The sequence below is a fragment of the Abramis brama genome (assembly GCF_963993115.1).
Source record: "Abramis brama genome assembly, chromosome: 3".
NCBI lineage: Eukaryota > Metazoa > Chordata > Actinopteri > Cypriniformes > Leuciscidae > Abramis > Abramis brama.
Window position 1 is genome coordinate 12,671,478 of NC_139965.1, and position 23,967 is coordinate 12,695,444.

At 38.5% G+C, this 23,967-nt stretch overlaps 1 protein-coding gene across 1 annotated transcript; it reads right to left on the reverse strand.

Moving 5' to 3' along the window:
- Positions 1-418: 418 nt before the first annotated feature.
- Positions 419-23,470, reverse strand: chrnb1 (cholinergic receptor, nicotinic, beta 1 (muscle)). The gene is made up of 11 exons (XM_084110272.1): positions 23,310-23,470; positions 20,420-20,553; positions 17,432-17,476; positions 16,913-17,022; positions 15,042-15,150; positions 14,252-14,396; positions 12,203-12,388; positions 11,072-11,295; positions 8,149-8,324; positions 1,508-1,655; positions 419-1,349 (listed from the first exon to the last, which is right to left on the reverse strand). Exons 1-11 carry the CDS (start codon positions 23,368-23,370, stop codon positions 1,209-1,211), a joined length of 1,479 nt encoding a protein of 492 aa, XP_083966398.1. The 5' UTR covers positions 23,371-23,470; the 3' UTR covers positions 419-1,208.
- Positions 23,471-23,967: the final 497 nt, after the last annotated feature.

The window sequence follows — 23,967 nt, forward strand, 5'->3', positions numbered from 1 at the left end:
TGTTATTGATATATTATTTGCAATAATAATATTGCATATCTATAGATAGATAAATATAGACAGACAGACAGATAGATAGATAGATAGATAGATAGATAGATAGATAGATAGATAGATAGATTTATTTTTAGATTTTATTTTTTATAAAAACATCACTTAGTGTGATTTATAAGCTGTTTTCATCATGGGGACCCAAAAATGTCCCCACAAGGACAGGGATTTCAGATATTGCCATCTTTGTGGAGACATTTTGTCTCCATAACGTAGGGTTTACCTGAGCCACACACACACACACACACACACACACACACACACACACACACACACACACACACACACACACACACACACACACACACACACACAAAGTGCAAGTAACAGTTTTTGTATTCTCTGGAAAAAAAAGCAGATTTCCTGATCACCTTTGCTCTTTATTCATCCCATAAAAACTTTCTTTAAAAACATCATGACTAGAACAGCCTTCACACACTTAAGAGCACACATCACACTGGGTATCAAAAAATGTCTTGCACACCATGCATAGATGCATGTAGACTACATTCTCAGAAAAAAAGGTATAAAAGCCGTCACTGGGGCGGCACCCTTTCTAAAGGTAACCCGTTGAACCATATTGACCCCTAAAGGCTGCATTTTATGGTCTTAAAAATACATAATAGTTCCTCTAAAGTATACATATTAGTATCTAAATTGTGCATATTAGTACCATTTGATAGGGTGCCGCCGCAGTGACCACTTTTATTCTGTAAAAATTAGTATCATTTATTTGATTAAAAATACAGTAAAGTTTGAGAAACAGTAATATTGAGAAATATTATTACACTTAATGTTTTCTATTTGAATATATTTAAAAACATTATTTATTCCTGTGATCAAAGAATACATTTTCAGCATCATTACTCCAGTCTTCAGTGTCACATGATCCTTCAGAAATCATTCTAATATGATGATTTGCTGCTCAAGAAACATTTCTGATTATCAGTGCTAAGACCTAATTGTATAAAATCCTACTGAACTCAGCAATAATAAAGCTGTTTAGACGCATCCATCCATTGTCTAATGGAAATATTCTGTGAATGAATTGCTGTGCTCTTTTTGTAACAGTAAAAGACCATAAATATGCACTGAACGGTGTCTAACACATCACATGCCAATGTTTTTGAGGATCGAGGCGCGAGAGAACGTCAGATTTAGGGGAAGGGGTCAGTGGGAGTGGTATTGAAGCTGGCATAAGTGAAAATGGCCAGCGTCCCAACGGTGGTAAAAACCACAAAGATCCAGAGAAAGAGTCGATCAACCACCATGGCAACATACTGCCAGTCCTCCTTCAACTGAGAGACAGACAGAAAGAGGAAAAGAAGAGAGAAAGTAGAGAAGGGGAGAAAAATGAGATGGAAAACAGTGAGAACGAAGGGAAGGTAAAGATTTCGAGAGCTCGGAAGCAGGAAAAGCAAACCTATGGTTCTGGTTGTGATTGTAAATGACTTACAGCCTCGTAGTCTTTCTCGGCCTGCAGTTGCTCTGCGATGTAAGTGATGGCCTCCACGGCTGCCTTGAGCTCTGGAGGAAGACTGAGGAAATGACTCGGCCCGTCAATGAACTTCCTCAGGTCAGTGCATTGACCATCAGGCTGGAACCTGCAACACAGGAGCAATGTCACTGCGCACCGCAACCAGTGTTGGGGATTAGCATTACAAGTAGCACATGTCTACGAAAAGATTTATTTTTTCAAGGAACTAGTAAAGTAATACCCTGGAAATCCAGAGTTCTCGCGAGAGCACAAGTTGAATTTGCTCAGCGAGTTACTCTGGTGTCGAGTAATGATGCTCATTAAAGTCCACATGAAATCAAAATTGACCATATTTACTTTGTTTGCCTAAATTGATCGTTTTGTGGTGAACAATTCATCCATGCAAGTCAATCCACACAAAAAAAATTTTTGGCTTCGTAATCTTTAATCAAAATCTGAAAATGCCCCTCCCCTCTGCATTGGAGGACCTTCCCTGATGACGTAGGTTTGAGGACTTGGGTTGGAGGAAACAGAGTAGAACTGAGGGGAACTGAGGAAACAGAGTAGCCTGCTATGAGTGAGAGATAGAGAGGAGGAGCGCTAGAGTAAAACCCTGCCCTCTGTTCAATATTCCGTTTCACTGGGAAATACGTCACAACACTGGAGAAAAGTCGTTTGCAACTTCCGGTTCACGCGGACTTTAAATATGCCCTAGTATCCGAGCTGCACCAATCACATCGGGTTATCTGATATAGGCGGGCCAGAGGCGAGATGACGACAGCGCTACGACGTCGAAGTCATTAGTAAACATTGCAAGATGGCTATGGATGAACACCAGTTGTTTGAAACGGCTTTGGCCGCTACAATGAACGAGTTAGACTTGGCTTTTTATCTAAAAGAGGAACAGAAGACGGCGCTCGAATCGTTCCTTTGCAAGAAGGGCGTTTTTGCTGTTTTGCCGACCGGATACGGCAAGAGTCTAATCTTCCAGTTAGCTCCGCTGGTAGCTAAGCATATGGGTCTTGTTGTGATTGGTCGTAGTGTTATACAATTGCGTGCAGTGAGATTTTCAAATGCATGCTTGGTGCCGCCCCTCGAGCTGGACGATTTTCATTAGTCGATGCCAGACCATTAATCTTTCAGATTTAGGTCTGGATTTCCAGGCTAGTAAAGTAATGCATTATGTATGTAAATGTATTGACTGACAGCTTGGTTGAGAGAATTCGTGAGTACACTGTAAGTGCAGAGGCGTTGTGTGTGAACATGAGATGGTTATTGTAGTTCTAGACTGAATGTGAGCATTTACTCATCTCACTTGCACTAAACAGATTCAGTATTCCTTAAAATGTATAAAAACAGTGAAATGCAAACTCAGATTATACAAACCTGCAATAATTAAATGTTAAATAAAACAAATGCACTTTATGCATTTAATCTCACTTGTCTTTGCTGCTGACCTTCGATGATCCAAATCAGCCATACTAATAAGCTAAAATGACTTTAGATAAACAAACCAATTTGTGCTGATTTATTTTATTGCTTAAGTAAGAGTGTTGAACTTTCTTCTTTTGTGATCCAGAACAGCAGAACAGCTGAAAGGTTTGTTTGAGCAGCGCCATCTACTGTAAAGTATCACTTTTGGTGTGAAAAGGCCAAAAGTAGAACTTTTTTTGTTGGATAAAAGTGAAGCAATATTGTAACTTTACTTTTAAAAGTAACTTTCCACAACACTGACTGCAACACTGATTTATTCAATTTGGGGCAGGCTTGGCATTGTTTTATGTGTGAACTGCCCAGAAACATGCTCTATATAAACATACACACACACTGATGAGAATGCAAGCACAAGGTCCTGTTGAACATACTGTAAATACATACTTCTATACTTCAGGGTAGTGAGTTATCTTCAAATGTTTGTACAAACATACCAGAAATGTTGTTACATATGAACCATATTCATATGCCACTAGTAACACCAAGGTCATGGGTTTCAGTCCCAGTAAATGCATGAACTGTTAAAATATATACTTTGAATGCAATGCAAGTAGCGTTTGGATAAAAGCATCTGCCAAATGCATGTAATATAAAATGTAACTTTATTGTTTGTGGTAAAACATGCAAAGGGAAACTGAAAGGGATAGCCCAATAGACTATATTTTGTTATCCATATAATGGAAGTCAATTGGAAATGAAACTGTTTGTTTACTAACATTTAAGTAACTCAGATTATGGGTTATAATTTTGGAATGACCAAATGATTTTCATTTTTCTGCGTGGACTATTCCTTTAAATATCTTCTTATTTTCTGAAGTTGAAGGGTTGACCTCAGTAAATTTGTATCAGGAAGTTATGAACACAGAGTGAAACCTCAGGCAGCAAGTCTAAATCCACAGTGGATCTGATTACTTTGTCCTTGAGAAAAGGGTGGAAGCATTTAAAGCCCAAGAATGCATTGGGCTGTGTACCATTCCTGCTGTGTGTGTGTGTGTGTGTGTGTGTGTGTGTCCACATAATCCCACAGCAGAATAAGAGGCAGTTTCTCAAAACTCCCGTGTCAAGGTGACCCGTTCCAATGAGGACTGACTGACTAACGTATAAAAACTTCATATAAAGTGATCGAGTCTCTTCAGAAAATTTGGACTAAACCGCTCAATTCATATGGATTAGTTTTACCATCTCTTTATGAACTTTTTGAAGAGTCAAAGTGTCAGTTGCGTAGCTGTTACTAAAGGGATCGGAGAGATTTCATCAAAAAAGATCTTCATTTGTGTTCCGACGATGAACGAAAGTCTTACGGGTTTGGAACGACAAGTAATTAATGACAGAATTTTCATTTTTTGGTGAACTATCGCTTTAACTCATTCATTTAATCACTCATTCACTTACTGTCATACTTGTTTTTTCATTTAAAACCCTCACTCAATCATTCAGTCAGTCACTCTGAGTCATAATCTCTCTTTTTTTCTCAAATCTGTTTTATGCTGATGGTGTAACCACCCACCCATGAAATCCTTCCAATGTGCTGATGAAATGCTTATCACCGCTGATGTGTTGCATTCCTCTTTTGAGAATCTGTTCACTAACATCTGTTTCATTATGAATCCCCTCTCTTTCTTTCTCTCCCACTGCTCCTCATCAATTTTCCAGATATTCACCTCCCCATCCCACCACAAGGGGTCAGTGTGACTCTTCATTCCTCACCGCTCTCGTCTGTGTTTGTGTATTCAGGTGCTGGAACAGGAGCTCACTGCAGGTAGTCTGTGGTTCCCCAGTGAGCTTCAGTGACCCGAGAGGAACCCCATTAGACTGAGACATACGTCAATGCCGGACGGAGAGACCAGCAAATCGGGAGAAGAGAGCAGAGGAAAGCTTTAACCCAGCAGAGGAGTGTGTTTTTAACATCTAGCGTGTACCTTCATTTAGAGCCTGGAACAGCATTAACATGATCACATTTACATTTATGCGTTTTATCCAATGCGACTTAAGCCCTATTCGCACGGGATAAGTATTACCTGTTGACCTCTAGTCATTTGTAATAATTGCGGAGGTTGTCTGTGATCTTAATCCCGTGCGAATCGGCCATGTCTGTAATTTGTAAAGTAAAAATTCCTCCACAAATGACCTACCATATTTCACCGAACACCGAGGTCCTGTGATAATATTAGTCCCGTGCGAATCGGCATCTCTGTGATTTGGCGGGGTCGTATATCATTTTTTCAAGGTTTTTGTTTCCTGTGCGCCTTTTATCCATCTTTCGTGAAGAACTGAGGCTGCGTTGGAGTGTTTTGATAGTATTTTGGGTGCTGGGTCATATCGCTATAGGCTACACCATACAACTATACAATTTGCAGAAAGAGGAAGCTGAAAACCATGATTAGATGGAGATGGATGACATGTATAACAGCATGCGGTAAGGAACATTCCTCTGTTTATGATATATCATACAGCTAGACCTATATCGACAAGACATTTCCAAGCAATAGCCTATCGACATCATATCCGGGAGATAAGTCAGTAAATTCGAGTAAAATCACAGGCTTATCCCGTGTGAATGCGCCACACGAAATTCAGATGTGTGTGTGGGGGGGGGGTAATTTCTAAATCACACGAGGTCTCCAGATAATACTAATCCAGTGCCAATAGTGCTATAGATTGCATTTCAAAGTACACATTTTTTACATTCTTATCAGTTCTTGCTTTCCCTGGGAATCAAACCCATGACCTTGGCGTTGCAAGTGCCAACACTCTACTGTTTGAGCTACAGGAAAGCTCATGGCAGATGATAAAAGAAATAAAGAAAATATCATATTGTTAAGATTGTAAAAAAAAAAAACAATCTCAATTTTTTTTTTTTTTCTCTAAATCAAAAGCATTCGCTATAATCAGATGCATATCCAGAACGGCAAGCCTCAATCTGATTTACTGGCTTATGCACAACTTTCTGGAGTCAGTGAGCACAATATTTCATCAGTTATTCGGAGAAGAACATCACCAGAAGGCTAAAATGAGCGAGGAAGAACTAAATCACTGGATTTTTCAAAGTTTACAAGGTTCATGGCACTGAATCTTTCAGTGAAATAATTAGTATATTTCATTTAGGAAAAAACAGAAGTTCTGAACGAAGTCTAAAATGAATTTTCCACAAATGTCTTTGATGTCATCAGTATAACTGACTGAACTGGCAATATCGTGCCAGATTAATATTGTGGAATGATGGAGTTCAGATTTACTCAACCATTTAAAAGTTTGGGGTCAGTACGATTTTGTTTTTGAAAGAAATTACATCTTTTATTCAACAAGGATGCATTCAATTGATCAAAAGTGACAGTAAAGATAATATGTAAAAGATTTCGATTTCAATTAATTCTGTTCTATTAAATATTAAAGCAGCACAACTGTTTCCAACATTCATAATGATAAGAAATGTTTCTCGAGCAGCAAATCATCATATTAGAATGATTTCTGGAGGATCATGTGACACTGAAGACTGGAGTAATGATGCTGAAAATTCAGCTTTGATCACAGGAATAAATTACATTTGAAAATATTTTAAAATAGAAAACAGTTATTTTAAGTTGTAATAATATTTCACAATATTACTGATTTTACTGTATTTTTCTCAAATAAATTCAGCCTTGGTGAGCAAAAAACATTAAAACAGCAAACGTTTTACATATCTTGACCTGATTAAGTCAGATGGCAATAATCAAAGTCTGGCTAGTGGATGCACAAGACTAGCAGAGTATTAAATTAATGAAAGAAAAGGTCAAAGGCATCCTCTGCCAGTCTTGGAGATTTGTTCTTCTTTCATCCTCCTCCCTCCTCAGTCTGTACATCAACAGACACAGATGACTAATCAGGAAAGACTAATTTGACTAAACCATGGTGGCAATGCTGCCAAAACACGCTATAAAACCAATTAAAAAGCAAGATACCACTGCCTCATCGAATTTCTCTTCCTCATCTTTCCTCTCTCTCACACTCTGTCCTGTCTCGATTTCTCCTCCCTCCTCTCTTGAGCCTGATGCAGGCCAGGTCTAACGTGTCAGAGCCCATTTGTGCTGATCGTTATTATTTTACTGATGATTTCTTCCCTTTTTTCACACCACCCACATACACCCCAGATACACACAGAGAAATTCCCTGGTTGAGATGATTTAAAGTGTGTGAGAGAGAGTAAAGGATTAATCAAACCCTAAAGCGTTCAGCCATGCTCTCTCACACACACACACACACACACACACACACACACACACACACACACAGTCTGAGACCACTAGTGCCTCTATTTAGCATTTTTATAATTAAACAGCCTACATTTTTTTTGCATGAACTCCAAGGAGAGTCACATGATCAATGTTACAAATTTGGTTATGTGATTCCCCAGCTAACAAAGACATGTTCTAAGAATGTTTTGCTAACGTTCACATTAAGTTATAAAAACATTATTTTTCAATGTTCTCTGAACATCCAGTTTTTTCTTGGCGAATGTTAAGGGAACATTCCAGTTACTAATTTAGCAAACAGAAGATGGAACATTTAAGAGAGAACATTATAAAGTACTGTAACAAATATAACATTAAAAAAAAAAAAAAAAGTTAGAAGAACATTCAACTAAAGGAAAAAAACGTTCCATGAGCGATGCATGAATAATGTTTTTGTGCAAAAGTTTTAAGAACATTATTAAAAACCAGATAACGTTCGTTAAAAAAGTTACTAGAATAATGTTCGCTCATAACTTTGAGAGAATCTTGCCAGAATGTTCTGAGAACGTTCCTTGTTAACTGGGTAGTGACCTAGATACAGTGTAAAAATTAACATAGTTCATTTTCACTTTCATACTTCTTTGTTTGGTTTAGATGTTTGAGTCCCAGATTTTCAATGTGTTTTGGGTCTTTAAAGGTGCCTCCAAAATAATCATAATGAATCCTTATATAGATTCATTACTGCATACATAATATACTCTCCACCTGAGCTCAAGTGGTGATACTTCTCCAACTCCAGAAAGCAGCCTATCCATTCACCCCTAAAACCAGCTATCTTCTGCCTTCCATTCTCCCTGACCCGTCTGACCCATGACCCTAATGATCTGAGACCTTCTGATAACCCCAGAGGCTCACCTGTGGGGTTTGGGGAAGAGGAAGTTGGTGTTATTGGGCTTGCGGATGAAGTACTCATCTGCCACTCTGCTGATGGCTTGGATGTTCTCCTTCTTGGAAGGTTTCTCGAGAAACAGAGGGGTTTCTACTTTGGGTCGCAGCATCCCCAGGTATGGAGGCAACATGTGGATGAAGATCTAGAAGAAATGCAGTAAAAACAGGCCCATTAAACCTCAAGTTCTTCTAATTCGGAAAAAATACTGTAGCAGAAACACATTTACGTGTTCTGAAGAAAGTGTGGAGGGAGATAGTGCAAACTTAAAGGCCCCTCCTTCAGTGCAAGTCCACTGGATTTTTATTATATATAATAAAAAATATATATTTATTATAGATGTCAGGCAGCAATGAAAATTTAGGGTTTGAAAATTAAAGTGTGCATGAAATGGAAGTGGAAAAGACTTGCGTACAGCCGTCTGCCGGAAGCTAGTTATTTTAGTCGATAAAGTTTTAAATATGGATATTTTTCTTACTTCAGAAGGCCTTTATGAACACTTTTATGACGGATTGATGCGCTTTGATGGACTTCCAAAAAGTATATACCCATTGACACCCATTACAACGCTTGGATGAGCCAGGACATTTTTTTTTAATAACTCCGATTGTATTCGTCTGAAAGAAGAATGTCATATACACCTAGGATGGCTTCAGGGTGAGTAAATCATGGGCTAATTTACATTTTTTGGGTGAACTATCCCTTTAATTAAAAGCACTACAGTGCTTCTTAAAACTGAGTGTTGAGTTGTGTAGAGATGGCTGAGTCCTTGCTTCCTCTGCATGACTTCACAAAGGATCTAAAAGAAAGAGACAGACTGCACTCGCCCAGCACATCATCTTTCAGCCTTGCATCACGTGTCTATTTTCACATGGCCTTGCTGTTACGAGTGAATGTCCTGCAAAACTGAACTGAATCTGAATAAAGAAATGCTGCAATATATAATCTTTAGAAATACATGTAGGGTTGTGCTTGAGACGGGTGTGAATAGAAGGTGTAAAAGGGTCGCTGTGGTGTGATGGAGAAGCCGTGACTCTAATAATTTTAAATAATGTTGAGCTTACAGCCATCGATAAAGGTTAATAGTCTAACATAATAGGCTGATTTTTGAAAAGATGCTTTTATTTTGCTGCACAGTCTGTTTGCTAAACTGAATTTCCTATTTTTAGCCTTTATCTATTCAACATTTTTTTCCTTTTTTCATAAGTTTGTAATTGGCCGACAGGGTTGTTTTGGAGTGTCCGGGAATAAAAGAAAATGCTAAATGGAAATGTTTTCTGCATCTGTCATTTTAACAATGTAGCCCTCAATTTGTTGAAAGCCGCTGACTCCACAAAAGTTTCACAAAAGGGTGTGCATCTCATTACAAAAGCAGGCTGATTTTGTGTTTTGCTAATGGTTACTTAACTCTCAACCAGAAATTTAAAAACATTTCTGGTCCAAGAAAGACTTTAAAGATACACTAAGGAACTTTTTTTTGTTTAAAATTAACAAAATGTAAATAATGAGTCAATACATCATCAATCCTTCTCCCAAAATGTGTTCTTGTCTTACCCTGATTCACAATGGTACGCCTATTATAAGTGTTTATATTTTAGACCTGTCTGGATGGTTTGTGTGGGAAATTGTGTATATCCGTCACTGGCGTGTGTGTCTCGTCACATCCGTAAATATAGAGAAGTTTCTCCGCCTACTTTGACGCGTGTCTGGTGTGAAAGTGGCAGAGGTTAGTTTTACGAGTGAGAAAGGTTGACATTGAGCAGTTAAATCTCCATCCTCCAAGAATCACTTGTTTTAAACAAACGGCGAACAGAGGAGAGTCTGCTGGAGAAAGAGCACGAGACAGAGCTCGTAATACAACAAGAATCAACACTGGCTTGGCTTTCTGGAGATGGCAAGAACTGAAGGAAATTTTTTTTGTAAAAGCGACGCAGAGATGGTGTTTTTATTACTCATCAGGTGAGTATTTTATTGAACATATAAATAGCCATATGTTTCTCTCCAACAGAGTTCATTATAAAGCATTATCTATTGTGAAGGCTCATTTCATTATGGTTGTTGTAGCGCTGTGCTGGAATTTATTTTCAAGGAAGTGCCGTGTGTATTAACGGGTAAAGATACAGTAATATCTTCAGCTAGTCAGCTTGAGATCCTTTCCATCTAAACTGGTTATATCTCTGAAACCTATAGTGAATGTTTTATGAGCAGTATAATCATATTCATCCGCACAGTCACGCAGAGACGAAGCACAACCAAAACAAAGTTCCTCTGCAAAATGCATGCAGTTTTGGTTTTTTAACCGCTAAAGGGACAAAAGTTGCATTGTGTACCTTTAACTATAACTTCATTGATTAAAATTCTAGTTTGTTGAAAGCTGAGTTCAAATACCTTTTCAGATCTTTTGATCTAAAGGACAAAATAAGCATGTGTAATTTACATATGAACACGTCCGGAGACAAGGGAAAAACACACAGAGATCATCAGCTTTAGTTTCTGCTCTGACAGCCGCAAGCCGAAGAGTGTGTGTTAGAAATCAGGAATGGTGAGAGAACATTGTGCTTGGTACGTTTTTCATCTTCAAACCAAACTTGGGTCTTCAGCCGACAAAGTTTAAATCCCGTCTGTCTAGAGCTCTTCCCATAATGTTACGCATTAGTTATACATTCGATCACATGAGCGTTTACACTACGAAAGCAATCCGGTCGAATGCGTTTTCATCTACCTCTGGAAGTGGCCGAAAGTGGACAAGCTAAAAACGTTTTAGACCCCGTTTACACCTGTATTTATCGTCGTTCACTTGTGATCCGATCAACCAAAACGCATCTTAATACCAGGAGTAAACAGGGCCTGAGACCTTCTCTGACACTTTGACTGGAGGTCTCCTGTACTGACCTTGCGCACCCAGAGAGGCATTTGGTGTGTGTTGGGGGAACGATGGTGAAGGTTGAGCACCACAACACTGAGGATGACGGAGCAGGTGACCAGGATCATGGTGAACATCAGGTAGTTGACGATAATGGGAACACCCAGAGATGTTTCTGGAACCTTGTTGGCCAGCAGAAGCAGGAAGACAGTTAAAGTCAGCAGTACGTTGATTGAAAGACCCATCTTCTCCCCTGAAAAGAAAAGAGAGCTCCTCTTGATCTACTCGTGCATACACAAGACATACTTATACAGAGTCTTAATGTGCTTTTATGTGATTAGGTTAATTGTACTATATAATGGAATTAATAGACCAGACTGTATAAGCAGCGCTATAGGCTTGTACTAATGATCCCTTCATCATTGTTACACTCTTAACTGGTAGAACTGAAAGATTGATCTTGTTGTAGCAGGAGCTTATCCATGCAGGTAAAATATCTATTTATAATGGGCAATAATTGGGCATTCATTAGTTTAAGCCAAGGTCAATAAAACCTCAATCTAATAAAAAGTTATTTATATTGGCGGTTGTGTTGAACGACCATCTGAGTTTTTCCACCCGCATTTTAACAACAGCCCGATCGTGCAGGTTTGCTCTTTACAACAGCAGAGTATGTGATTCAACTTCTTGTCCAAGCTCTTGACATCTCAAGACTGGACCAGTGGACGTCTAGTCTTCAATCAGCCTAAAGCCACGGTCACACTAGACTTTGAGCACGAGACACTGCAACGGTCGTGACATGACGTCACGCTCTGAAGCGTCGTTTTTATAAACATGAATTCAACATATAACAAATAGTAATACACTCAAAATGTAAAAAAATATACAATCTACTCGACTTTACAGCAAAAATATTATTCTAATAATTCAGCCAAGGGGTCACGCCAAGACATATTGTTCTTCTACAGGTCACTCGTCTCCACGTGATGTGAATTCGCAGCTCAGAGTTCACTAAACTTGAACTTTGGAATGCAGCGAAATGCGAAGCACGAAAAACACAAATTTAAAGTGGATTTGACTTTTTTTTTTTTTTTTTTACCAATCCTGGCATCAGATTTGAAATAGAAAAAAAAAAAAAAAACAGCGCAAAAACTCTTTACCTGCATCAGGTGGCAAGTAGAAGTTAAAGATGGCAATGATGGTGATGAGGATACAGGGCACGACGATGTTAAACACGTAATACATGGGCTTCCTCTCGATGATCAGGTAGAAGGTGATGTCCTCATACAGGTCCTCTCGCATATTCTTCCGAGAAACCTTATGACGAATGTGCCATTCTCCACTCTCTGGGATGACAGAAGATGTGATGATGAGAAAAACAAACTGGTGTTTGTCTCTGTGTGCAGGTGTAGTGTTCAAACAATACAATGACATTATACAACATTGCCATTTTGAGTGCAATCAACCAGTCATTATGTGATTTTTTTTATAAATATAACATTGTTCAAGTATTAAGTGTATTAAAACATCCCATTAAAGAGGACCTATTATACTACTTAACATGTTCAACTTTCTTTAGTGTGTAATGTTGCTGTTTAAGCATGAAAAAGGTCTTCAAAGTTGCAAAGCAAAAATCAGTGTCACTTCTGAACTCCCTGAAACGCCTCCATTGTAGTCTTGGGTTTTCTTCCAGGAACGAACACGTCACAATATTCCTCATTTAAATAATTCCTGGCCAAGGCATACGCAGAATAAAGGCATGAGGCCTGGTTGAGTTAGTTAGTAGTGTGTTGAAACCTGCCTGTCTCTCTCTTGAATCCAACACGGAAGAGACTTAAACTGCAATTCATCGACTGGCCACTAGAGACCGGCTGCAAAAGAGAGTCAATCCCATAGACCCCCAATGTTAATATGCCCAACTTTACAGCAGAAAAAAATATGTTTACAGCCTGGTACAAGAAGTGGTTTTGGTCTTTATAGCTAATTTTGCCCTTAATGACAATTCATGGGGGTGAATTTTTTTATAACGCATCCGTTTAAATTATATTAAAGGGATAGTTCACCCAAAAATGAAAATTAGATCATGATTTACTCACCCTGAAGCCATCCTAGGTGTATATGGCATTCTTCTTTCAGACGAATACAATCGGAGTTGTATTAAAAATTGTCCTGGCTCTTCCAAGCTTGATAATGGGAGTGAATGGCTTTCTGTCTTTGGAAAATAAAGGTCTTCTGAAATGAAGCGATGCATTTGTGTAAGAAAAATATCCATATTTAAAACTTTATCGACTTAAAGAACTGGCTTCCGGCAGACGACCGTACGCATCAATTAACGCCAAGAGAGTAACACTTGAACTTGACGTACATCCGGAAAGCTAGTTATTTTATGAGCTTCACTTCAGAAGACCTTTATTAACCCCTGCAGAGCCAGAGCACTTTAATCATGAATAGATGTGCTTTGATGGACTTCCAAAGACAGAAAGCCATTCACGCCATTCATTTTTGGGTGAACTATCTCTTTAAGCCCTAAAGTTCTGCATAATTAAGGGCGCGGCCACTTGAGTGACAGGTGGATTGCCACTGCTGTCACTACTAGCCGTTTGTCTGCTGTCTGTTAGCCGTCACGTCACCTCAGCTCTTTGCCCATTTTTGTTTATCCAAGATGGCGATGGCCGGCTCCGCCCACTTTGAGCTTCAAAAAGAAACCTCAGAAACCTACGGATGACATCACGGACACTACGTCCATATTTTTTGGGGTGAAACTCATGGTTATGAAAGGAGGCGGGACATTTCCAAACATGCTGGAAGCGGTTGACCAATCACAACACACTGGTATAGCTGACCAATCAGAACACACTGCGCTTTTCAGAAGGAGGGGCTTCATAGAGACAGGAACTAAACAGAGCGTTATTGACAGACTGGGAAGAGAGGAGCTGCAACAGTGGAGAATATGGGAAAAATAATGTGTTTTCTGAACATTCAAGCATCGCCCAAAAACAAAATCAAGAGTTTGTAACAGGGCATAATAGGTCCTCTTTAAAAGTATATATAAAATAAACAAAAAAGTTAAAATGACATTTCACTTCAAAGGCTGAAATAAGGTATAAAACTAGATGGGTTCAAGACAATCTTTCACATTGGCTTGAAAAAGCTTTGTCTGAATGTTTAAAAGGTTGTTGTGCATTGTGACAGTGTTAGAGCGCCATTACCGCTGAAGCCTGTGTCCAAGACTATCTCTCGGATTTCATTTCCATTCTTATCAAGGCCGGGCTGCAGATCCACTTCTGAGGAATCATACGTATAAGATTGGAAAACCATGGTGCAATTTTGCCAGTCAAAAGGAAAGTATGTCACCTGCAGATGGAGAATGTGATTTGTGCATGTTAGTGCGTGTGCGCTTCTGGCTGACGTGCAACTTCCTTTAATCATCTCTCTTTCTGATTTCACACATGCAAAGACCAGACGGAACATCATCAAACGAAGCCAAACTAGAGCGAGGCCAAACAAAAGCAGCAATACAAATGAGGAGGGGGAAAAGTTCACAAAACAAGTACAAAAGCGAGAGAGATTGCCACTTATATGTGGTAAATAAGACTCTTTTAAACAAGAAATTCACCCCAGCAGTGTACAACTGTAATATATTCATAGTGCAGTTGTGCTGAGTATAAACACTTGTGATTTAATGCGTCATTAAACGTCTTATGTTTCGACACATCATTACAGTATTTAAAGGTCTCATCCATAACTTACTCTTATTACTACAGTATTTATTTACCGAAAGGTGCTGAACATTCATCAAGAACAAGAACTAAAATATGAGTGCTAAAAAAAAAACATGAAAGTACCATCACCTATAATTTAAATGCACATCTTGAATTGTTACGCCATGCTGTTAATGTTTCACAACACTGATTTAAACAATTAAAACATTATGGAGCACTTGATGTTTTTATTGGTCCATTATGCAGTACAGAATGTCTGTAGAGTTGCAGAATTTACCTTCACTCCGCAAGAACTCCTGAAAAGAGCAGGTGGAGTCCACGTCACACGGCCATTACTGTAGGCCTGCACGTGGACCTGTAGAGCTACATCGAACACGCCGTCATTACTGCACACACAAACACACACAAACAGAAGTTTAAGCGCAGATAAACATGCATAGCTACTACAAACCTAAACCTCCACATTGAGGCAATTTGAATGGTTCCATTATTTTCCCCCTGAAAGTCCACATTGACAATATCAGATTCAAAATGAGAGTTTCTTTGGGTTTGTTTACACCGGGGGGTATTACCTGGTTAAGATTACTCAGAGCAAGCGGATAACCTCAACTTTCAGTTCCAAAACCTGAGGTAACTTTCAGGGTATGCAAGTAGCCACATAAACTTATTTTCTATCAAACGCCGCATTTCCATTACCCTTCAAATTGCACAAATTGAAATTGCGAATTGAAAATACGGCCAATGGAAACACGTCAATTTCGCAAAAACTCCCAATTATCGCAAAAATGTTTTTACGCTCGCACAAGGTGGTTTTTCAGGCAATTCAAAAAAGAAATATTTCACAAGAAATGCCACAATCAAGACCTCGAAGCAGATATGAGGGAGAAACAGCCAGAAACACCTCATATGTGCCGCTCTCAAGTATAAGGGTCTTTCCTTGCCATTAATGATTGGATAACACACATACGTCTCCTTTGATTAATAATAATGGCTAGTGCAGTGGCTGGGATATACATAAACCAACCAATGTCCATTACTATGATTTTTGGAATGACTTATCGCGAGAGGAAAAAATTACGTTTTAGTCGCATAACATCGGTTAATGGAAATGCCATCATTTCGCAGAAAAAAAAAAACGCAAAAGTTTTTCGCAAATCTGTAATGGAAAAGCGGCTAGTGATGCTGTCTCTGCATTATGTCTTAGGTAGTCTGTAATGTGACACACGCATCGGAGGTTTCTCTGAGTGCAGATATTGGCCTGCAGTCATACACAATCTTAAAACACATTTCAGAGTCGACCCGAGAACTTAAAGGGAAGGTTTACACACACACACACAAAACCCCACCTTCTCCCAGGTGCTGGGAAATGGCACTGGCTCTTGTTCATCTTGTGTTGTTTATTGTCTTTGATTAAGGTAAGATTTACAATGAGTAATGGCTCACATTTCACATCATATGACTAGGGTACAAAGTGTATGTAACATTTTTTTTTTGTCCTTTTTGGAGGTCGACAGCCAATTATCATTGTCAGCTTAGAGTTATTGACATGTCACTGTCCAATTATGTTTTTTATGATATACTGTATGACTGTATCACAATAAGTAAGAGTAATACCTACAATTAAGATGGATTGACCATTTGAGCCCTTAAACCGTACGGCACTGGTGTATAATCCTCTTAGGACACAAAACAGGCATTTAAAACTTCCCATCTATTACGGTAATGGTGCTGTGGGACTCCAAGATCTCCCTCATTGAACAGTGTGTGGGATGCCGTTTGTGTGTGTGTGTGTGTGAGAATGAACGCTGGACCAGAGAGGCTTATAGCGGACAGCAGTGTAGTTTAATTGGCTATAAAGCAGAGATGAATGAAGGAGGCAGGATATTTACACCAGCAGTGATGAGGGTCTACCTAGGCATTACAGCGAGTGTGTGTGAGAAAGGAACAGATAGAGAGAGGAAGTAATGTGTGTGCATGCATCTCTCGACAAGCTTCACAAGCGCTTTGATAATTTCTTTGTTATTTTTGCTGTTCTTGCAGAAGCTCAACAAAGGCTCTCTAAGATAATGTGCCTGACACTAGGCTTTCTGAGATAATATGTGAAGCATCACACACACACACACACACACACACACACACACTACTTACTTGTTGATGAGAACAATATCAGGAAGCCACACTTTTGAAGACGGGATACGCAACACATCAAATCCCCCGTAATCTTTCGGGTTCCAGGAGAGGCGATAATCGTTCCACTCCTGCAAGAGCACAAAAGGTGTGTGTGTGTGAGTGTGTGTGTTCATGTACAGAGAGATGAGGGTCATCGTTGAAATTATAAGTACAACCAGTTCATCATTTAATCAAATGATCTGGCTTGTGTCATTAACTATACCAAATGCAATATCTCTGCACATTTTTCAATACATATTATTAATGGCATTTGCATAATCTTTCATTTTGCATTCAAAGTTATGCTATATTGATCCAAGTTATTATTGTCAGTTTGTCTTGTGAGGTAACGTGGTAATTTCAGTCCACTAAATTGTCATGATAGATGATAGATAACTTTTCTTTGATGCAAATAAAGCTTTATGAATTTGAATTGCGCTTCAAGACGTTATTTCTCAAAATGACACACAGGAGTCGAAAGAAATCGTGCTGACTTACCAAGTTCATAATAACAACAGTGTTCATCTCCTCATCTTTCATGTTCTAGAACACAAAAAAATATGAAACAGAACAAATAAAATTAATTAATTAATTCAATTAGTGAATGCACATGTGTTTAGAGTTTCAAAATGAGAGTTTCTTTGGGTTTTACAATTACAATTTACAATATCTAGAGTGCCTGGCTGTGATTGTATGAGTGTGATGTTGCTTTTATACAACAGTACAATAAACAAGTTTTTAATATTGAGCAAATCACATTTTAGACACAATACGGCCAGTTATTTAGTTTATTTTTACTCTACCAATGATAACAGTATCAAAGAAATATCAGCAATCTTGGAACGCCGCTTCCCGAACTGGCGGCTCTATAAAATGAACTCAAGAATCCCAATTTAAAGCAATTTCAACACTATGCTATATTGGGCAAGGTAAATCATATTTATGTATTTTTTTTCATTTATCTAGCCTTACCTCCACAGCAGGAGCTCTTGTGAATGTAAAAAACACTGTAAACATCTAGCACTATACACTTCTTTATGGACACTTAATATTCAACAATATATATATATATATATATATATATATATATATATATAAATGAACTAAATAAATAACTTTTTTACAACAGAGATGAACCGAATGAATCAACAACAGAATGAATCACTGAACTTAGGCTACTTAAGCTGGACTATGACAGTATTTTCTTCTAGATCTGCTGTCCAGCAGAAACAAACTTTGTAGCATTATTTTCCTGTTCTCACTGTAAAGCTGCTTTGAAACAATCTGTATTGTAAAAAGCGTGTCAACTGGCGTGTTTCCTTGACGGTTGATACACAAACGGGGGAGTTTAGAAGAAAAACATTGAGCATTTCTATAATGAAGAATCCCCAAATTCTCTGCTACTGAGATGTGTTTAAAGCCAACACAAATAATGGGAACACTGGCTCCAATGGGAGAAGGGAGTGATGGGAAATGATTAGCAGACAAGGGAAAGACCTGAGACTCAATGTTAGATCAGTACACAGTCCTGAATGCTATTTAAAACTAGTGTAGGAATGTCAGCTGTCAGTACAGAGCACAGACAGTGGGGGGGAAGGGTCAACACACACACCATAACACTCATATAGACATTGTATATACACACTTCATATGATTAATATGCATGCAATGCCTTAAATGTGCGGATGCTTCCAGGCTGATTAAGAGTGACACATGAATAATATCTCAATATACATCTTGTTTTGGACACACACATGTTTGTTCGAGCAAAATCCACGTGAAATCACTGTTCATGAAGCCTGTAATGTTCCTTTCTGTTCGGAGTAATGAAAACAAAACATTGATAAGAAAGTACAAATGCAAATCTGTGTGTGCACTGTTATCCGAGACCGGGTTATTAAATCCCTGTGTTTCACATACCAAATTCACACACTGAACAGCTGAACCAACCATCAGACCTGCTTCAAACCAGCTTTTATCATGGGCCTGCAAAGAATGGGAGAGGTTTTCCTTTGGCTAATTTATCCTAACTCTAATTAATAGCGCTTTGTAAAGCGGTCATATTATATGATTTCATTTTTATGAGGATCGTAACCAGTCATATTTTTTCCACACTTAAACGGTCTGTTTTTTGCTGATGTACCTTTAAGAAATGCATGTGAAAATGTTGAGTCCCTCTTTAAAAAGTAACCACAACTTATGATGAACAGGGTTTCTGACGGTTTTATGAAGGTACATTTAAGACTTTTTAAAGACCTTTTTAAGACCATGTAAAGAAAATGTAAGGAATAAATTAAAGGGAACACGATACATCAATCTGTCCTCTAAATGTAAACGTCTAAGGAGAAACACAATGAGTTTTGAATCGCTCTGCTCACAACCACTAGAACATGGAAATAACTTTTTACTGTACCTTCTGAACACAGATGTTCTTCCTCAATTATTTTTGTCTCCTTTTCCAGTGCAAATGTCTAAAGATTCTTAAATCAAGATACATTTACTGGAGATACAAAATGTGTGAGTTTATGATTAAAACAAGAACAAATATCTGCCAATGGGCTCAGAAAAAGAAAAAACTTAATTCAAAGGGAGGTTTTCATAACTCATTGATAGAAATTTGTTCTTGTTAAAATTTTCAAGACCTAATTTTCATCACAAACATGTATCTTGATTTAAAGATGTTTAGATATTTGTATTGGAAAACTGGACAAAAATATTGAGGAAGATTTTTTTGCAATGTATGCAAAATGTCATGCCATGACTTTATGAATTTAAGACGTTCTGCTCTCATTTAAGACCTTGCATAAGGTCGAATTAAGACGTTTTAAGACCCACAGAAACCCTGGATAAAATGACGAGCTTTTCAGTCAGACAAACAATCACCACTTTTCTGCCCATTCAACTATTATTACTAATAATAATCATTATTAACTTTATTTGTATAGCGCCTTTCATTCAAGAAATTCAGATTAAAGCGCTTCACAATAAAAAAAGCACTACAATAAGTACCAAGTAATAATAAAAATAAAACAATCAATATAACATAAGATTAATGTCAAGTCAAATTAATTTCTATAGCGCTTTTCACAACACTCATTATTTCAAAGCAGCCTTTAAAAAGTCATACTAACCATTAAGATGAGAGATGCAACCCCCTTTATTTTCCCTGCTCAGTTAAAACCAGCCGAATCTGGTTTGCTGGTCTGAGCTGGTTTAAGTTAGATGCAGCTGGTTTAATCTGGTCAAACTGGTGTCCAAATGTTTGCTCAGCTGGACTCCCAGTCTAAGACCAGCCTGACCATCTGAAGAAGTTGCCGAAACCCCTCTAAAACCAGTCTTCTAATGACCAGACTGGAAGACCAGCTTAGGCTGGTTTTAGCTGGGGTTTTTCCCAGCAGGGTTAATAATAAAATGAATAACAACATAAAGCAACAATGGCATGTGCCCATTAAGTTACATAAATGTGTGCGTGTGTGTATCTCATACCAGGCTGACGAATGCTGAAAGGGTCATGCCTATCCTCACGACGACCCTTTCCTCTGGGCTCCTTGCAGGCCGGACTTTAACGTTGTATGAAGAAAACAGTTTCTTCATCAGCTTACCTTCTGATTCTGATGCACCTAGGAGAGATGATGTCTTTCAGGTAAATAGAGCAGTACAACTCTCTTCTACGCTTACGTTCACACTGCGAGCCTTGGTGATCAATTCCGATTTATTGCTCAGATCCGATTTTTCTGTCCAGCTGTTCACATTGTTGTTTTAAATGTGGCCAATATCCGATTCCAGAGCGAATAGATCTTTTTTTGCGTGTGTGATCTGTCATGGAAGCAAGTCAACTTATGCAAAGGCAAATCAAAGACAAGGATACGAAAAAAGAGAGCAGAGTTTTTAAACATTTATGCTACGAACCATATTGCTTGCATATAGAGCGATCGCTGTAATACTAAGGAGTTCTGACACACACATCACTGTCCTGCACTGACTAGCTTTCGCAACTGTCTTGATAAGGTCGGGTATGTAAAATCCCATGATAATTGTGACGAATGTCGATCTATAGTGACGTAAAAGTCGCTTGAATCCCGATTCGACTGTTCAGACTGCAGTCGCATTGCAAAACATCTGACCTGAATCGGATTTAGCACCACATATGGAAGTGGCCCAAATCAGAACAGAAAAGATCAGATTCAGTGTGGTTTTTGCTGTTCACACTGTCATGACAAAAACAGATCGTAGTCACATATGAGCAAATAAATCAGATTTGGGCAACAATTACCAGCAATCTGAACCTAGCCTGAGGGTACGTTTACACGACTACTATATGCTTAAAACTGAGAAGTTTTCCTTTGTTTTCCGCATACAGACGACACCATTGTGAAAACGATCTTCATTCACACGGATCCGCAAAAACGACCAAAAAACGCTGTATTCTGCTGCCAGGCCGTTAGATGGCGATGAAACACTATAGATTAACAACATGTAATACGCATGTGCATGACGTCATCGTTTTCACAGATTCACGTTTTTATCGTTTAGACCGTTTTCAAAAACTTGCACTTTGAAACCGTTTTCAAAAGTTTGCGTTTTCAGCCCCCCAAAACGCTGATGTCGTGTAAATGAACGGCCAAAACGCATACAAAGTTTTTCGTTTTTAGTTGAAAACGGTGTTGTATAAGTCTTTAATCTTAAGAATCTTAAGTATTAAAAGTCTTGCAGGTTTTAAAAGTCTTGCAGAAGGCAGTTTTACAACCTAATCTTTGAGTAAAGCAAAGTGAGTGTAATGATGGATGGATGGATTTGAGCTCTGAACATAAAGGCGAACAGATAAGAGCCTCACGAATAGCCTTGGGTTTTCACAGTTTTGAGGGTGCCTGTTTACTCCACCGCCCTGGCCATCTCTGAGGTTTATATGCATCATGTCTGCTGTTTTTTTCCCTCAGCTTTCGAAGGTTGGGCGCATTTATAAGCGGGCCTTCTAGGGGCGCCACATTCATCAAGTGTCGCCAGCTCGAGCCCCCCAGAATACGAACTGACAGTAACAAACGGCGCGCGTCACCTTCATTACCAGCGGCTGCTGCTTAGTACATATGCACACACATTCACATGATTCTGACGGACTTTTCCTGCGAGTAATAACTTCAAGTGGCTTTTATTGAGAAAAGAAACCCCAACGCTATACTGAAACTGCATGGAAATGAGAAATCTTTTTTTCTTTTCTTGTGTGAGCGCTTATATTGTGAAATAAATGAGGCCTTGCAGAGTATATGCCATCTGCTGCCCAGCAGTCCCATTGAAAGCTTCCCTACAATAATTACCACAATTAACCTCTCCGAAACACCTTTAAATCAACTTTTAATTTAAAGAGTTCCTGGTGAAAGTCTGACTCGAGGTTAATTTACAGTTTTCCCAGGGGTATTCATAAAACTGGTAATCTTGAACAAATGTCCCTTTTATTTTAATCACTTTGGTACTATATTCACAAGTGATAAATTCTCCTAACTGACTCTCATGCTTTCTGTTGTATACGTTTTCTTTAATTACTGTGACATGCCATTGGGAACATTTGGTTTAAGCACAAAAACATCAATTTATGGATCTTAATGACCAGTGAACCCAATAGGAAACAATGCGAGATCAAATCACCCTTAGGGTGTTTCTGAATGAAAAATACTACAGAACTAGAGTATTGTAGGCTACAGACATCATATAAATACACTTATGCAATTTCTATGCGATGTGTTATTAAATGTACATATGAGACCACTATGAGGTCTTGTGCCAATTCTGAAAGTAGAATTGTTAAAGGCGTAATAATTGTACAGTATAATGCTATTATGGCTCGCTATAGACTGCAGACATATTGCATTCCTGACAAATGACTGACGTGATACTGCAGTTGACCTTTTCACACTGGGTGTTATATTAATTTGGCAGCCTCTGTCATACAGTAGTAAGACGTCTGTTTATTTGTATATTATGGTATACTGTACTCTTTGACCAAATCATGACATATGTCTACATCAAATGATGTGTTAAATAACCATTAAGATAATTCGGATTAAACTGTACAATTAACGAGAACAGGTCAACTTATAAGCTTTATCTCATAATTGGAAACGTAGACTGCAATTGTGAGAATTGAGTTAATTAAAAACATGTAGGTTAATGTTAGAAATGACTAAAATTATGTGGAAAACGGTACCAAACCGATTTAAAATGTGAAAAAAGTAACGTTTTAATGATATTTTTCAACCCCCTCTGGTGTTTTAGGACCTCAGAACTTCGATTTACTATGATGTTACTTTTTAAGTTGACTGGGAATTTACACGTGTGAAAACACAACGCACACATTCAGTTTGGAAACTTCAACTCAACTTACCTGCCATTGCGCTCAGGCCACAGAGGCAGCAGGAGATCATAAACCAGTCCTGGGCCTTCATGGCGATTCACCAAATGAAACCACAGGGATATCTTCATAGAAAGTCAACGTGAGGGTCCATTCGTGTTTTTCCCAGCACAAGTCAGACCGCTGTTACTGTGCTCGGGTTACAGGCGCGCGGCCGTATGCGCGCACTCACGGAGCATGAGCGCACGCGCCCAGACCAAACGTCAGCTAACAAAATAGTATTTCAGAGAACTTATTTTTGTAACTTTTTTTTATTTTATTTTTTATCATAATGTCACTTTTTTTGTTTTCTTATTTGAAACTTAAACTGCATAGCGGAGCTACTTATGCAATTAAGATTTCCTTAAATGTAAATGCAGTTATTTATGCTTCATCGATGTAGCATCTGTGTAAAAATGAGCCACTGAAACTGTTGCTACTGCACTGTTTTTGCAATGTAAAGATGACAAAAGGTAGGCCTGAATTCACAAAAGGTAGGCTACTTTTTTCTAATACAAATCCATATCCACAGACTGAAAGAGCACATGCATGGTTTAACTCTATGTGTGTGACACTAAAAATCATGATCATTTCAAACTATTTCCTGCCTTACAAAGAGGCAGAGCACTCATGTAACCTACCCTACATTGAG